Source organism: Symphalangus syndactylus, chromosome 4 (genome assembly GCF_028878055.3).
Source record: "Symphalangus syndactylus isolate Jambi chromosome 4, NHGRI_mSymSyn1-v2.1_pri, whole genome shotgun sequence".
In the NCBI taxonomy this organism is placed as follows: Eukaryota; Metazoa; Chordata; class Mammalia; order Primates; family Hylobatidae; genus Symphalangus; species Symphalangus syndactylus.
In genome coordinates, this window is record NC_072426.2 from 64,542,414 (window position 1) to 64,559,651 (window position 17,238).

Genomic DNA, 17,238 nt, shown 5'->3' on the forward strand with positions numbered 1-17,238 from the left:
ATTTTCCCTTGTCCTGAATGTCATATGTATGGAATCATTTGTATGCAGCTTTTTTTTTTTTTTTTTTGAGATGCAGTCTCACTCTGTCACTCAGGCAGGAGTACAGTGGCGCGACCTTGGCTCGGCTCACTGCAACCTCTGCCTCCTGGGTTCAAGGAGATTTTCCTGCCTCAGCCTCCCAAGTAGTTGGGATTACAGGGGTGCAGCACCACGCCCAGCAAATTTTTTTCTTGTATTTCTAGTAGAGACAGGGTTTCACCATGTTGGCCAGGCTGGTCTTGAACTCCTAACCTCAAGTGATCCGCCCACTTCAGCTTCCCAAAGTGTTGGGATTACAGGCATGAGCCACCACACCTGGCCTATGCAGCTTTTTGAGTCTAGCTTCTTTCATTCAGCACAATGTCTTTGAGAGGCATCCATGTTTGTTTAAGTATTGACAGTTCATTCCTTTTTATTGCTGAATTATATTCTATTGTATGAGTGTACCATGGTTTGTGCATACATTATTTGAAGGACATTCAGTTTTTACCACATTTTTAGAGATTATGAATTCCCTCAAAGATTCTGAAAGTAAGATTAAGGAAGAAATGTGAGGACAGTCTGATTCACAATGAAGTAAATAAAAATGTAAAACATACGCTTTTTAAATAAGAGAAAACCCTAGCTTCAGTTTCATTTTTTTTTTTTTTGTTTTCGAGACAGAGTCTCACTCTGTTGCCCAGGCTGGAGTGGAGTGATGGGGTCTCGGCTCACTGCAACCTCTGCCTCCCAGGTTCAAGCGATTCTCCTGTCTCAGTCTCCTGAGAAGCTGCGATTACACGCGCTTGCCACACGCTCGGCTATTTTTCCATATTTTTAGTAGAGACGGGGTTTCACCATGTTGGCCAGCCTGGTCTCAAACTCCTGACCTCATGATCTGCCTGCCTTGGCCTCCCAAAATACTGGGATTACAGGCGTGACCCACCGCCACCAGCCAAGCTTCAGTTTTTAAGATAGAAAGATATATTTCACAAGTTCCTTCAATTTTTACTCACCCATGTTTGCCAGAAGGCAGATGGCAGCTTGTACATCCACTCCCGCATATACATCTGCTAGTGAACTTACCACTGGCAAACAAAGTGTATGTACTCTAATTCTCCGCTCACCTAAAAAAAAAAGTCATTGAAAATACATTAGATCAAAAAGGAAATAAAGCAAAGCAAACAAGTTGAATACTTTTTTTCTTTCTTTCTTTTTTTTTTTTTTTTTAAGATGGAGTCTTGCTCTGTCTCTTAGGCTGGAGTGCAATGGTGCGATCACAGCTCACTGCAACCTCTGTCTCCAAGGTTCAGGTGATTCTCCTGCCTCAGCCTCCCAAGTGGCTGGGATTACAGGTGCCTGCCACCATGCCCAGCTAATTTTTGTATTTTTAGTAGAGATGGGGTTTCACCAGGTTGGCCAGGCTGGTCTTGAACTCCTGACCTCAGGCGATCCACCCACTTCGGCCTCCCAAAGTGCTGGGATTACAGGCGTGAGCCACTGCCACGGCCAGCCACAAGTCAAATTTTTATTCAAGTTATGGTTTTGGCTAGATTACATCACCAACAGGATTTTGAGATGTAAAAACCAAGTTTTACAATGAACATTTTTAAAAGAAAATTAAACACTCTCCAAATCTGCAGAGTATGAACATACGCTATATCACTCATTCTAAATTATATCCCATAGAGTAAAATACCAGAAAACTTAACTGTCAAGTAACAAATGAAGGCCTTAACTGCTAAGCAGTTTTTTACTTTTTGGGGCAAGAAATAATACAAAGAATGGCATAGCTGGGTTTAGCATGAATTGTTTTGAAACAAGATTCTAAGAATACAAGTCTTCCACAAATTAAAAAAGTGTACTATTTAAAGATTCAAAAGTGAGAGTTAAAAAAAGACAGAAAATAACAGCATATATTTGATTAACTAATAAAAATTCCATTACTTCCCACTGTGTATTCATTCTTTTTCCCCACTCCACTAAAGGCCATGTGAAAGGAGGGGAGAATTACTGCTGCAGACTATATTTCATTTCTGTTAACATTACCTTTGCTTGATGTATATAATAGGGCTGTTTGAAAACATACTAAGGAAGTATCTGTTAAACTTTCTTCAATTGACAACTGCACCGCAAATCCAGCATCAGGATTGATGTTGGCAAGGGATAACAAATCAGTAGAACGAACAAAGAAGTTACCATGAAAAGTGTGCATTGAAAGACCTAAAAAGGAGAAAATCATATAAAAAATGAAGTTAACAATAGTATCTTCACCTCAAGCTAAAGTTGCTTTTTAAAGTCAAAGATGTTTATGATTTTGAATCAAAAGGATAACTGGGGAGTAAGGTTCAAGCATAGGCAGAGTTTCTAAAATACTAATTCAAAAAAACCAGTGGACGTTACATAAAAGGGAGACTATACATTTCACTGGTACTGACACCTAACCTTATTTACATTTTCTCACATGTGACTTGAAGTCAGACATAATCTGAGTAAACATTTGTTTAATCTGCAAAATTAAACAAATGAGGGTTATTATATAACTCATCCTAGATTTAAAATAAAGGTAAAATAAAGGATTAAAACAAATATTCACATAAAACCAAGGAAGTGTACATTAAATGATTATGAAGGCAAAGACCCTTAATTTGACGATTCTTATTTATGATCTTCCCTATTCCTCTAATTCTCCTTCTAAAATCATTTCTAATATAGGCTTTCTCTTAGATTCTTCTGAGTAAACCAAACATTACTTTTGTCTACTTATTCAAGTTATTTTTAAAAATTGGGGCAAAGATTATTCAATAACTATTATCTATTTAAAACATTGTATGGCCTACCAGATCAAACAGTCTTCCATAATGAACAGTCAGAGGTAGTCAATACATGGAATGCTCACTGACTTTGATACAAGTATTTAATATAAAACATAACTTTTACAACTTCATACCTTTAGTACACCTTATTCTCATAACAGCTTCAAACCCAATTTTTCTTGTGAGATACCGTTTTAGGTCTTTTTGTAACTTTTCTGCTTGTGAAGGATTGTGAGTATAGTGGAATGATGGATAATAATAGATGCACCCTGCAGAATACTTGGACATGCAAGCTTTAGAGAGAAATACAAAAAGTATTAGCTACAGAAATAATAATATTCTACTTGTCCAACAGTAGTACAGATTCTACATTATGAAGGAATCTAAGTCATGAGAAAACCTAAGCCATCAAAATAAGAACATACAAATCTGAGAAAACAGTAATATCTATAAAATATACGATAAAGTTTACTGTTGAGCAGAATGGTAAGGGAATCATGCTATATAAACAAAATACTAGTGACATTTTATATTTGTATAGTGCTTTAAACTTTACTGGTAGTTTTCATAGATATTGTCTATCTAATGCACATGCCTTTCTCCCTAAAATATTGAGAATGCTTACTGAAGAGTTTAGATTTTTTTTTTTTTTTTTTTTTTTGAGACGGAGTCTCGCTGCTGTCGCCCAGGCTGGAGTGCAGTGGCGTGATCTCGGCTCACTGCAAGCTCCGCCTCCCGGGTTCACACCATTCTCCTGCCTCAGCCTCCCGAGTAGCTGGGACTACAGGCGCTCGCCACCGCGCCCAGCTAATTTTTTGTATTTTTAGTAGAGACAGGGTTTCACCATGGTCTCGATCTCCTGACCTCGTGATCCACCCGCCTCGGCCTCCCAAAGTGCTGGGATTACAGGCGTGAGCCACCGCGCCCGGCCTAGATTTAATTATGCATTAAAAAATTAAAAATGTTTATTTAAACAAATGTACACATGATGTCTTTCCTTACCTAGAGAGGCAAGATCAGAATACTGTGAACTTAAAAGGAACAAATCCACTGCAGTTTGCTGTCCCGAGCAATCTAATGCAAGTTTCTTATAAAAATCAGTTGCAGGGCCAAGATGTTGTACCACCTAAGTCAACAAATCATAAAGTAAGAGCTGGAAATCTTTATGCTCATGTTTTCATGTCGCTTTTATAACAAAAAGGATGTCCTCTGTCTCCCTGCCAAACTAAGGAGTTTTTTAAATGTCTAGGCATTTGGTGCAGATTTCCTATGATAATAATAACAGATAATCTTTATAAAAAAACACTTATGTGCCAGCACTGTTTCACACAAATTAATTTAATTTTCATAACACATCTCATATGGTTTTTATCATCTACATTTTCAGACGAAGAAACTGAGGCAATAACTGATTAAGTAACTTGACCAAGATTACATAGATATTGAGAGGTGGATATTGGAATATAAACCCAAGAAATCTGGCTGCAGAATGAGTGCTGTTAACCATTATTAAATATTGTTACATAACTTAAGAGAGTAAAAGATTAAGGAAGGTGTTTCTTTTGGTATGAGAAGACTTCAGCTGAGAAGGTGACACTGGAGAGTCTCCAAGTTCTTAATCACCATACAATATTTCCTAAAAAAATGTTTCTGGGGTGGGGGGGAGGGGGGAGGGACAGCATTAGGAGATATACCTAGTGCCAAATGACGAGTTAATGGGTGTAGCAAAACAACATGGCACATGGATACATATGTAACAAACCTGCACATTGTGCACATGTACCCTAAAACCTAAAGTATATAAAAAACAGATTAAAAAAAAAAAGGCTTAATAAAAAAAAAGTTTCAATCCTCTTAATTACACTGCATGATGATTATATTAGAGCTTACTGTAATATAAGGAATTAAGGATATGAAGGAATAGGTAAACCACAACAGATACTGAAACTTTAGAGTCCCAGGCAGATAGAGAATATTTTTGAAAGTTAAATGAGAAAACAAAACAAAACTCTATCAAAGGATTCAGTAAATATGTAACAGCTTCCTGTGTTCAAAACACCACAGTAATTTATAATGGATTGTAATGGGTCAACGAACTAAATGCCAGCTACACTTGTTGATGAGTTTAAAATACATACTTATTTTAAAATTAGCTTCCTTCTCAAATGCAATTTTAAAATACAATTTCTATAAAGAGTGAAATATGGTGCCTTTTTTTCTCTAGCATATTGGTGAAGAATAAAAAAAGCAACACTACTTAATGGTGGTTACAGGATGAGAGTCCTTAAGAAGAGAAGTTGATTAAAAAACCCAAATAAATAAAACATTCTTTATTTAATAACTTAAAGATTATGCCCTTTAACCCAATAATTTCACTTCTAGGAATCTATCCTAAGGCAAAACTGGATATGTGGCTAAAGATTTACGACACTATTAAAACTGTTTAATTCATACTCATAACTACTTATAATGACATTTTCTCAAATATATGTTGAGGCCAGACAGAACTTGTGCAAAAGAAAAATGAATATTTTAGTTCATTTATTATTTGAAATAAGGGCTTAAAAATGCCCTGACCAAATCTTCACATAAAACCCAAGTAATGTTCAGCTTCGTATATTCCTTTCATTGTTATTATTATTATTGTTTTATTTTTTTTGAGCCCGGGTCTTGCTCTGTTGCCCAGGCTAGAGTGCAGTGGCAGTGATCACAGCTCGCTGCAAACTCTGCCTCCCTGGTTCAAGTGATTCTCCTGCCTCAGCCATCTGAGTAGCTGGGATTACAGGCTTGCACCACTGCACCCAGCTAATTTTTGTATTTTTAGGAGAGATGGGGTTTTGCAATGTTGACCAGACTGGTCTCAAACTCCTGGACTCAAGTGATCCACCCTCCTTTGCCTCCCAAAGTGCTGGGATTATAGGTGTGAGCCACTGCACCCGGCCATTATTGTTATTTTTTAAGATGGGGTCTCATTACATTGCCCAAGCTGGTTTAGAACTCCTAAGATCAAATGATCCTCTAGCCTCAGCCTCTTGAGTAGCTAAGGTTACAGGCAGGTGCTACCACACCCAGCCCTTTTTTAAAAAAATAGTGCAAATACAGGTCTGGCTCACATCTGCAATCCCAGCACTTTTGGGGGCTGAGGCAGGGGTATTGCTTGATCTCGGCAGTTTGAGGCCAGCCTGGGCAACACAGCAAGATGTTGTCTCTACTTTTAAAAAACAAAACAAAAATATACTGAAGACAACTATTTAATAGCTGAAAAGCAATCAACTGATTACTTTCACATTTACTTTCTCTGTGACTTCAGAGAATGCTCACAATATATTCTCCAATGAAAAAGGTCAGTTACACACACACACACACACACACACACACACACACATACATATACACACACACACGTATGATGCCCAATTATGCTTATTTGTATGTTTGTATAACTAAACGCTAGTATCATTAGATTATTGGTGATTTATGCTTTTCTCCACTTTCCAAGTGTTATACAATGATCTGTGTTATCTTCATAATTAAAAAGTTTATTAGTATGAGCACGTTGAATTACAATAGATACATTTAGTAAGTGTTACCACTTACGTAATAGAAAAGAACACTGGAGTCGTAAGTCACACTTTTACCATTAAATAGGTATTTAACCTTTACCTAGATACTCTACTTCCTCATCTATAAAATGAAAGGGTTAGACTAAATGATTTCTAAATTTCTATGACTTACAAAGTAATAAAAAGAACACACTGTGACACAAAACCAAAAAGATAATTTGAGTTAAAAACTCTCGCCGGGCGCGGTGGCTCAAGCCTGTAATCCCAGCACTTTGGGAGGCTGAAGTGGGCAGATCACGAGGTCAGGAGATTGAGACCATCCTGGTTAACACTGTGAAACCCTGTCTCTATTAAAAACACAAAAAAATTAGCCGAGCATGGTGGCAGATGCCTGTAGTCCCAGCTACTAGGGAGGCTGAGGCAGAATGGTGTGAACCCAGGAGGCAGAGCTTGCAGTGAGCCGAGATTGCGCCACTGCACTCCAGCCTGGGCAACAGAGCAAGACTCCGTCTCAAAAAAACAAAAACAAAACAAAAAACTCCCTGGAAGCCGGGCGCAGTGGCTCACGCCTGTAATCCCAGCACTTTGGGAAGCTGAGGCAGGCGGATCACCAGGCCAGGAGTTTGAGACCAGCCTGACCAACATGGTGAAACCCCCATCTCTACTAAAAATACAAAAATTAGCTGGGTGTGGTGGCACATGCCTGTAATCTCAGCTACTCAGGAGGCTGAAGCAGGAGAATCGCTTGAACCCGGGAAGCAGAGGTTGCAGTGAGACAAGATCGCGCCACTGCACTCCAGCCTGGGTGACGGTGTGAGACCACGTCTCAAAAAAGAAACAAAAAACAAACAAACAAAAAAACCCAACTCTCTTGCCAGTATTTTATTATTAATGAAGTAGAATAAACAAATAATTACACAATCTTGAATATGACAAAAAAATACATATAAAATACCTTTGTACTTGATCTCTGATTAGGATCTTCTCTGGACTGCAGAAGTCCTGCACCCAAGGAAGGTAACTGTGTCTGAAATACAGACACACGGCCACCTGTCGGAGACATTAATTTAAAGGCAGCCTGAAGTGCAGGACCAAGGGCACTGTGTGTTTCTCTTGTATTGGTGAACATATTTGGTAATGCATTCAGCAAGTCTTTTATAAGCTGAGAAAACAAAGATCAAAAATTGAATTACTGAGAAGGCAAAGGAATAATCTTCTTTTAAAACATTCCATAGTATATCATGTGTCACTGTATTTCTGGGGACTGGAAACTGAGGAGTCAACAGATAGGCCATTTACACTGTCTATTATTTGTAATATTAATATATCAAGTAAACAAATGTTAAACATTTTAGTTACCAGTCACAATATAAATATTTTTATGTTTTAAGAAAATAAATCAATCTTACCTCTTTACTTTCATACAGATTCACAAGTAAACTATCCGGTGTAGGTAGAAAGACATCTATAGGGAAAACACACATTTTAATCAACAAATCAAACAAAAGAATACATTAGAAAATCTTAGTTTTTATCAGGTCATACATGTAATGTGTACCATAATTTTGCTTTATTTATTTTTTTGAGATGGAGTTTCGCTCTTGTTGCCCAGGCTGGAGTGCAATGGCGTGATCTCGGCTCACTGCAACCTCCACCTCCCGGGTTCAAGTGATTCTCCTGCCTCAGCCTCCTGAGTAGCTGGGATTACAGACATGCGCCACAACGCCTAGCTAATTTTGCATTTTTAGCAGAGATGGGGTTTCTCCATGTTAGTCAGGCTGGTCTTGAACTCCTGACCTCAGGTGATCCACCCACCTCGGCCTCCCAAAGTGCTGGCATTACAGGCGTGAGCCACTGTGCCCAGCTAATATTGCTTTATTAAATATACACACTCTGTATATATTATACATACATGTGTGTAATACATACATAGGCATAAATAACTTAGAATCAAGTATTTCCAGAAAAACAATTATTCTGAACAAATACTAAAGTGCATGACATTATCCTCACAGCATATAGCAAGATGTATATTAAAATAAAGTAGCCTCCATTTCAAAGTCCGTAGTTAGAAAGGCTTTTATTTTACTGACTGCTTACCATCTATATCCGACACAATCAACATTTGAGGCTGTGATAATCCTTCTTGTAAATTGTAGAAATGAATAGTGCTATCAAAGGTCATGAATCCTATTCTTGTTCGTGAATCTCCAGGAAGCCTAAAGATAAAAATGACAATTTTAAATTCAGAGTGCTCAGTAACATACTTCATTTCAGAAAATAATGAAATAGTAATTTAAGTCCAAGGATAATTACACATATGCTTTTCTACAGGGGACAGAAAAATTATCCCTATCTAAACAAATATATATCAGAGAAGAAGACCAAGGTGAAAACTTACTTCCAGTTCCAATATTAGAACAATAGTATATCTTACTTAAGCATTTTAAGGGCAGAACGACAAATGAGTACTTTCCAAGAAAAGACTGAATATACTGCAAATCAGATTTTAATGTGTAAAATTTTACACAAAAACCACATTTATGAACAGTGAAACATTTTATCTATCATTAATCTTTTAAAATGCTGTTAGAGCTGTTTTCAAAAGTCGATGCCACAGTATAAAAGAATAAATTACCATTTCACTGCCTGTCAAGCTTTATTAATAAGATAGATGCATCTTACAGAAGCATATTACTAAGTACTACCAACTATCTTAACTTCAGTTATGTCATTTATTGTTTTAGCAATGCCTTTAAAATATCTTTGGATACTATAGGATGCCAAAATAGAATATGCATTGAAGCAAGAAGCATTATCCCTGCTATGGATGACTGATCAGGGTATTCAGATACAGTCTGCAAGGTGGGTCAAGAGCATTTCAGAGAACAGAATGCTACAAGTTATGTGGACGTTCAGCTTACCAGTATGGTGAATATTTATGATGTTTCCACAGACTAATCTTCACTCCTGTGAGACTTCTAAGATCACTGAGGAGTGGGGTCATTTGTTACTGGTTAGAGGAGACTACTGACCTACTCCAAGCTAAAAATACACAAAGTTGAGCTGAAACTGCTCCAGCATCAAACTCTTCTTTCTCAAAGAAGTTTCCAGAGCCCTTTCCAAAAACATATTATACATTTGTTGCTATTCTATCACTTTTTTCTTTTACTTTCCCAATGCTTGTTTTCTGCTGTAATCAAATAGAAATATTTTTAAAACATTTTCCATTCCCAGTTTTACACTTTTGGTTTTGCACAGTCTATTTAATTTACAAGTTGTCAATCATCTCTCTCAGTGTGGCTCCTATATAATACTTTTCCATACAAGGCTAATAGAGTAAATGGATTTCTGGAGCACAGTGACGGAATAGGAGCTTGCTCCATCCACTCCATGCATCAACCTGGTATTTTAGTACCTCCAAGAATGGTGTACCCTCTTGGGGGATTAAAACTTGGTATTTAAAGACAAAAACAAGCCAGGTGCAGTGGCTGTAATCCCAGCACTTTGGGAGGCCGAGGTGGGTGGATTGCTTGAGCTCAGGAGTTCAAGATCAGCCTGGGCAACATGGCAAAACCCTGTCTCTACTAAATATACACAAATTAGCCAAGTGTGATGGTGTACGCTTGTAGTCCCAGCTACTAAGGAGGCTAAAGTGAGAGGATCACTTGAGCCTGGGAGGTCAAGGCTGCAGCGAGCAGAGATCACACCACTGTACTCCAGCTTGAACAGAGCAAGCCTCTGTCTCAAAAAAAAAAAAAAAAAAAAAAAAAAAGACAGAAACATCAACAACAAACCAATGACAAGCCAACCAATCATCTCTGTAGAGTAGTCTTCCGTTGCCACTCACTGTTAAAGCACTTGTGACTAAAGTAGGGGCAAATACTTCAAGGATTAAAACATGAAAACTCTTAGTAACAAACACTAAAAGCAAATCTCTCAAAATCTCTCAATTTTTTAAATCCTGAACATCTTAATGTTATCAGTTTCCTTTCAGGCCAAGATCAGTGATATGAAGACTATGGTGACTAGAAGTAGCATTCAACAGGGCAAGGACTCTTCAAGCTCAAATGAAAGATAGAGGAGAACCTTTTGGAATCACCAAAGTACTTGGGACAAAGTATTCATATATAACAAGCCCCACACCTCGAAAGATGTTGAGAACCACTGCAGTAGTGAACCACTCTCACTAACAACCTGAAGTCACATCTCTTGTGAGTGTTGGAGTGAAACAGAAATGTGCAAGCAACTGTATTTTCCAGAGATTTGGACGGTTCATTTTTAAAGCCAGATGAGGGGCTCCTTCATGACTAATCTTGGTAGACACAGAGGAGGGAGTTAGAGCCAGGTATAAGCCACATATCCTATACTTGCTATTTCCATTTCCACAATCCAGCTCATTACTAATGTGCCAAAATGCTTAGTTTCTTAGCCTAGTGTGGTGGTGGGTGCCTGTAATCCCAGCTACTCGGGAGGCTGAGGCAGGAGAATTGCTTGAACCCAGAAGGCGGAGGTTGCAGTGAGCCAAGATCATGCCACTGCACTCCAGCCTGGGCAACAGAGCGAGACTCTGTCTCAAAAAACAAAAAATAAAAATAAATAAATAAATAAACAAAATGTTCAGTTTCTGGCTTCCTAACATATTTAGCACAAAATTAGTTCCCTCCTTCCCTTTAAACCAGCTCATTCTGTCATCAGTGCAATTAAAACAAGTTTATGAAAAAAATTCCTTGCTCAGGCATAAATTACAGCCAGATTTCTCTCACCCAGATTCTTTTTTAAAAAATCCTTTTATCTTTTTAAATTTTATTTAAACTGACAGATAAAACTGTATGTATCTGTCATGTAAAACATGTTGTTTTGAAATATATATATCTACACTGTGAAATGGCTAAATCTAGCTAATGAATACATGCATTGCCTCACAAAGTTATAATTTTTGTAGTGAGAACACAACAATTCTAATCTCAGCATTTTTCCAAGAATACAATACATTGCTATTAACTATAGTCATCATGTTGTACAACAGACCTCTTGAACTTATTCCTCCTATCTTTTACACTTTGGGTAGCATCTCTCGAAACCTCCCACCCCACCCCTGGTAACAACCACTGTACTCTCTACTTTTATGAGATATATCTTTTTAGTTCCCACAAATGACTGAGAACATGCAATATCTGTTCTGATTTCGCTTAATGTGATGACCTCCAGGTTTATCCATGGTATCACAAATGAGAAAAATTTTATTTTTAAAGGCTGGATAGTATTCCATTTGCACATATGCCAGTTTCTTTATCCTTCCATCTGTTGATGGGTACTTAGTCTGATTATGTATCTTGACTCTTGTGAATAAACTACAAATGCTACAATAAACATGGGAGTGCAGATATATCTTCCACACACTGATTTTATTTTCTTTGGATATATTCCAAGTAGTGGGATTGCTGGATCATACGACAATTGTATTAAATTTTCTGAGGGACCTTTATATTGTTTACTATAATGGCTGTACTAACTTACATTCCCCAAAGTGTGCAATTTCCCTTTTCTCCACATCCTCACCAACATGTTATCTTTTGTCTTTTTGATAGCCTCATCCAGATTCCCGATATACTGGCTAACTCAACATTTCTGGCCCCTGTGTTCAGATTGGCTGAGTCAGACAGTTAGATGAGATCTAAATTCCTGACTAAATACTAGATTTTTGTGATTTTATAATTCAGATACCAAGTCATAAATCATAACTCGAGTATCTGGATCCTTATTCTATGGTACATAAGTAGTACTCTTTTTAGTTGATAAATATAACCAAACCCAATCCCACGAACTGTGAACACTTCATATTTATATACATTTATATCTATAACATACACATATGTATAGTATGAATTAAAAATATTCTTACTTGTCTAGATTTTCTAAGAGTGACTGGCACAAAATTGCCAAATATCCAGCTTCCACTGCATTATGAGACACATCTAAAACAAACAAGTAAACTGCAGGTTGAGGAGGACGCAGCTGAAAGGAATAAAAATAAAGTAACTTATTTGGTAGGTACAATTTATTCTTTTTATATATTACTATTGCTACTGGATATTTACTGAATATATTAACACAAAAAATACACAAATAGGATTGCTATTTTGTAATATGTGCTCATGAAAATGATACGCTTTTAATTTTTTTTCTTTTTAGTTGGTTGTGGACTAAGCATGACAAGGCAGTTGATACACAGCCACAGTTAAATAGATGGGTTAAATGTTTTTCTGATAAGGAGTGTTGGCTAAGAGTTCATTTTTAAAAAATTAGGCTTATGATTTAATACTAAGCTCTCTAGATGTACATCCCTTCTCCTTTCCTAAAAACAAATTTTAAACCTAACAATTTGCCATTAGTACCAGCTACTGGGTTATCTGGAGATGACTGAATCCTAATGTTTAAGTGCTATGTGTAAAGAAAGTCCTTGTGATGGTATTGTAAATACTTTTTTTTTTTTTTTTTGGAGACAGTGTCTCACTCTGTCATCCAGGCTGGAGTGCAGCAGCGCAATCTTGGCTCACTGCAATCTCTGCCTCCCAGGTTCAAGCGATTCTCCTGCCTCAGCCTCCTGAGTAGCTGTGACTACAGGAACATGCCTCCACGCACAGCTAATTTTTGTATTTGGTAGAGACGGGGGGCAGGGGGTTCACTATGTTGGCCAGGCTGGTTACAAACTCCTGATGTCAGTTGATCCGCCCGCCTCAGCCTCCCAAAGTGCTAGGATTACTGGTGTAAGCCACCGTGCCTGGCCTTTAAATACATTCTTTGAAAAGTCCTTATGGTTGAGAATTGTTGAAGCTTGGTGATGGGCAAAGGATGGTTCATTATACTATTTTCTTTGGAGTATGCGTGAAACTGCTGTTATATAAAGTTGAAATCGGCCAGGTGCAGTGGCTCATGCCTGTAATCCCAGCACTTTTGGGAAGCCAAGGTAGGTGGATTGCTTGGGCCCAGGAGTTTGAGACCAGCCTGGGCAACATGGTAAAACCCTGTCTCTAGCTTGGGTGACAGAGTGAAACTCTGTCTCAAGTAAAAATTATGTAAATATATAAGTTAAAAGAATACATGAAATCTTTTCTTAAAATATGCTAACCGGGCCAGGAGCGGTAGCTCACGCCTGTAATCTCAGCACTTTGGGAGGCTGAGGCGGGTGGATTATGAGGTCAGGAGATCGAGACCAACCTGGCTAATATGGTGAAACCCCGTCTCTGCTTAAAATACAAAAAATTAGCTGGGGGTGGTGGCAGGAGCCTGTAGTCCTAGTTACTCGGGAGGCTGAGGCAGGAGAATGTCGTGAACCCAGGAGGCAGAGCTTGCAGTGGGCCGGGATGGCGCCACTGCACTCCAGCCTGGATGACAGAGCGTGACTCTGTCTCAAAAATAAATGAATAAAATAAAAAATAAAAATGTTCTAACCAAGGGCCATATGAATCATATGGCAAAACTTAAAAGATTATTTCTTGCTTTACCACTTCAATTAGATTAAGATTCCTAATGACCCAATATGGAGTGGGAAAATAATAAATCATAAAGAAGGTAGAGAGCTTGAGAGTAAAAGTGATCAAGATAAAGTTTATTACAGTTAATACAGAAACAAACATGAAAATGGTAGTTAGGTGGGCATATGCCAAATTAGACACAAAAGAACACAAAAATTACAAAAATAAAGATAAGCCAGGTGCCAAAAATTTAATGCACATCGCTTACTCCTTTTCACTAGCAACAGTTTAAGTTTTGCAGACAACAAGGATTAGAGATGTAGCTACAGAAGACATAATTTTTTGGGTTTTTTGTTTGTTTGTTTCTGAGACGGAGTCCTGCCCTGTTGCCCAGGCTGGTGTGCCGTGGCACGATCTTGGCTCACTGCAACCTCCCCCTCCCACGTTCAAGCAATTCTCTGGCCTCAGCCTCCCTAGCAGCTGGGATTACAGGCGTGCACCACCACGCCCAGTTAATTTTTGTATTTTAAGTAGAGACAGGGTTTCACCATGTTGGCCAGGCTGGTCTTAAATTCTTGACCTCAGGTGATCCACCCACCTCAGCCTCCGAAAGTGTTGGGATTACAGGCATGAGCCACCATGCCCAGCCAATACAGTTTTTATAAATATGTTAAAAAGAGAAGATACGATAACGAAGATGAGCAAAACTTAGGGCCAATAATTCATTTTTGAAGTGAAAAGAAGAATGAGATCTTAGAGTTCGTATAATTAAAGAAGAGATAGAATTTTCTAATTGGAACAGAAGAAAAAATTAGAGAGAAGTCCATAACCACTTATCTTGATCTCTTGGTGAAAAAACTTGAGTTTTGGGCAAAAATGTGCATCTCTCTGTTTTGAGAGTCTTAAATGTTAAATGGTAAAAGGGTATCTATATCCATTCCATGCAAGGAAATCAAAATGGCAACAAATCATAGATGCTAGTGCCCATCATAAGATAGAACTAACATTTCTTATTCATAGAAAGCCTTCTAGGAGATCAAATAACCTTTAGAAAGATTTTCTCTTTGTTAAATATAAACTTTCAGCATTAATTTGTTTTTAAAAATTATTGAGTATAAACAACTTCAAAATCTCGATAAGAATTCACTTAACAGAAAATTACAAATGACCAACATAATTGTGTTCCATAACAAATCTTAACACTGAATAGTTACCATGTAATCTGAAGAAGCAATGAACTCCACAGTTGAATTCTGAACTTCTGGTCGTTTATGAGGCTCTCCATAAGATCGGGTAAGAGGGTTATACATAAATTCTTCAGGAACTAGATAAGAGGTCCCAGTACAAATTTAGAGACACAATTTTTAACTAAACACATATATACACACCTAAAAATAAATATCTATTATCAATATTTACGTGAGGTTTAGCAACAGTTCTGCGAACATTTAATGGTAAAAATCAATCCCTTAAGCCCTCCTTAAAAAATAGAGCAGGGCGGTGGCTCACGCCTGTAATGCCAGCACTTTGGGAGGCCACGTCAGGTGGATCACGAGGTCAGGAGTTTGAGACCAGCCTGACCAACGTGGTGAAACCTTGTCTCTACTAAAAAAACAAAAATTAGCCAGGCGTAGTGGTGTGCGCCTGTTAATCCCAGCTACTCAGGAGGCTGAGGCAGAAGAATTGCTTGAACCTGGGAGGCGGAGGTTGCAGTGAGCTGAGACCGCACCAATGCACTCCAGCCTAGGTGACAGAGACTCTGTCTCCAAAAAAAAAAAAAAAAAAAAAAAAAAATCAGGGGACCGGGCACAGTGGCTCACACCTGTACACCTGTAATCCCAGCATTTTGGGAGGCCGAGGTGGGGAAGATCACGAGGTCAGGAGTTCGAGACCAGCCTGGCCAATAGGGTAAAACCACATCTCTACTAAAAATACAAAAATTAGCCAGACATGGTGGCGGACACCCGTAGTCCCAGCTACTCGGGAGGCTGAAGCAGAAGAATTGCTTGAACCCAGGAGGTGGAGGTTGCAGTCAGCCAAGATCACACCACTGCGCTCCAACCTGGGTGACAGAGTGAGACTTCATCTCCAAAAAAAAAAAAAAAAAAAGATCAGGGCTGGGCGCAGTGGCTCATGTCTATAATACCATCTCTTGGGTTGGGAGGCTGAGGTGGATGGATCACTTGAGCCCAGGAGTTTAGGACTAGCCTGGCCAACATAGTGAGACCCCATTTCTACTAAAAATACAAAAATTAGCCAGGTGTGGTGGTGCAAGCCTGTAGTCTCAGCTACTTGGGAGGCTGAGGCATGAGAAGAACTTATAGCTTGAACCTGGAAAGCAGAGACTGCAGTGAGCCATATTGTGCAACTGCACTCCAGCCTGGGTGACAGAGCAAGACCCTGCCTCAAAAAAGAATTTAAAAAAAAAAAAAAAATAGATCAGAAGCATAAAAAAAACTTATGTTCTGAAATCAGGTGAGAAAACCAGGATGCAAGTAACCTTCCTTCTTAGACTTGTATCCTATTTATTATATCAAATGACATGGAAAAAAAATCAGAGAAACATAAATTTGAAAGCAACTCTAGTAGCGGAACCCGAAGAAATGAATAAAGGGAATAAGAGACAGACACGTATACATGCATGCATCTAGATACACTGGCAAAGTTCTAATGAACCAAATATACAAATGTAAGACAATCTTACTGTCAGGGACAAGCATAACTAGCCTGTATAAGCTCACCTGCACGAGTGTCACTGTTTCTATTTTTCTTACTTTGTCCTCACTGTTACTCTCCTCATTGTCAATTATCCCCTTGGTCAGCCAAAATGAAGAATCCTTAGTCCTAGCCTTAGCCTATATTCCCTCTACTAAAAATGGCATGAAAATTCTTTTGAAAGCAATGAAGAGAGAAACCAGGAGATGACAACAATCTCAAAAAAAAATATTGAAAATAGGATTAAAACACAATTAAGAATCTAAAACTCACCATCATTAACTCTATAGCACAAATTGCATTTCCATCTACGTTGATCAATGAAGGATACAAAGGGGTTAATATATGTTCGACAAGATCGGCACCTCACAATGGTATTTGATGTTATCACTGGTAATTGCTAGGAAATAAAATAAAGAAGCTGTAGCAGAAAAAGGCACCCCAAGGAAAAACAGAACGTATACTGCTCTGCTCCAAATACAGAACATAAACCTTAACTGTTTTTATGTGGTTTTACATGGAAGCATATTAATAAAATCCAGGGACATGCTGAGCAATACATGTAGCCATCAAGTTTTCTCCCTCTTGTCACAAATCATAACACTAAAATAAAGTCATACCAAACATTGGCCAAGAAAATAATGTAAG

General features: G+C 38.2%; 1 protein-coding gene across 7 annotated transcripts in view; it reads right to left on the minus strand.

The window, feature by feature from the left end:
* The window catches only part of SEC24B (SEC24 homolog B, COPII coat complex component), a 106,920-nt gene that overhangs the window by 11,583 nt on the left and 78,099 nt on the right, over positions 1–17,238 (minus strand). For all 7 annotated transcript variants that reach the window (XM_063637273.1, XM_063637272.1, XM_063637270.1 and 4 more), the window contains 10 exons: positions 16,864–16,990; positions 15,090–15,199; positions 12,303–12,415; positions 8,498–8,616; positions 7,807–7,862; positions 7,353–7,559; positions 3,837–3,960; positions 2,969–3,127; positions 2,068–2,241; positions 1,035–1,145 (listed from right to left, as the gene is read on the minus strand). In XM_063637273.1, coding sequence (XP_063493343.1) covers positions 1,035–1,145; positions 2,068–2,241; positions 2,969–3,127; positions 3,837–3,960; positions 7,353–7,559; positions 7,807–7,862; positions 8,498–8,616; positions 12,303–12,415; positions 15,090–15,199; positions 16,864–16,990 — 1,300 coding nt within the window. The remainder of the gene's footprint in view (positions 1–1,034; positions 1,146–2,067; positions 2,242–2,968; positions 3,128–3,836; positions 3,961–7,352; positions 7,560–7,806; positions 7,863–8,497; positions 8,617–12,302; positions 12,416–15,089; positions 15,200–16,863; positions 16,991–17,238) is intronic.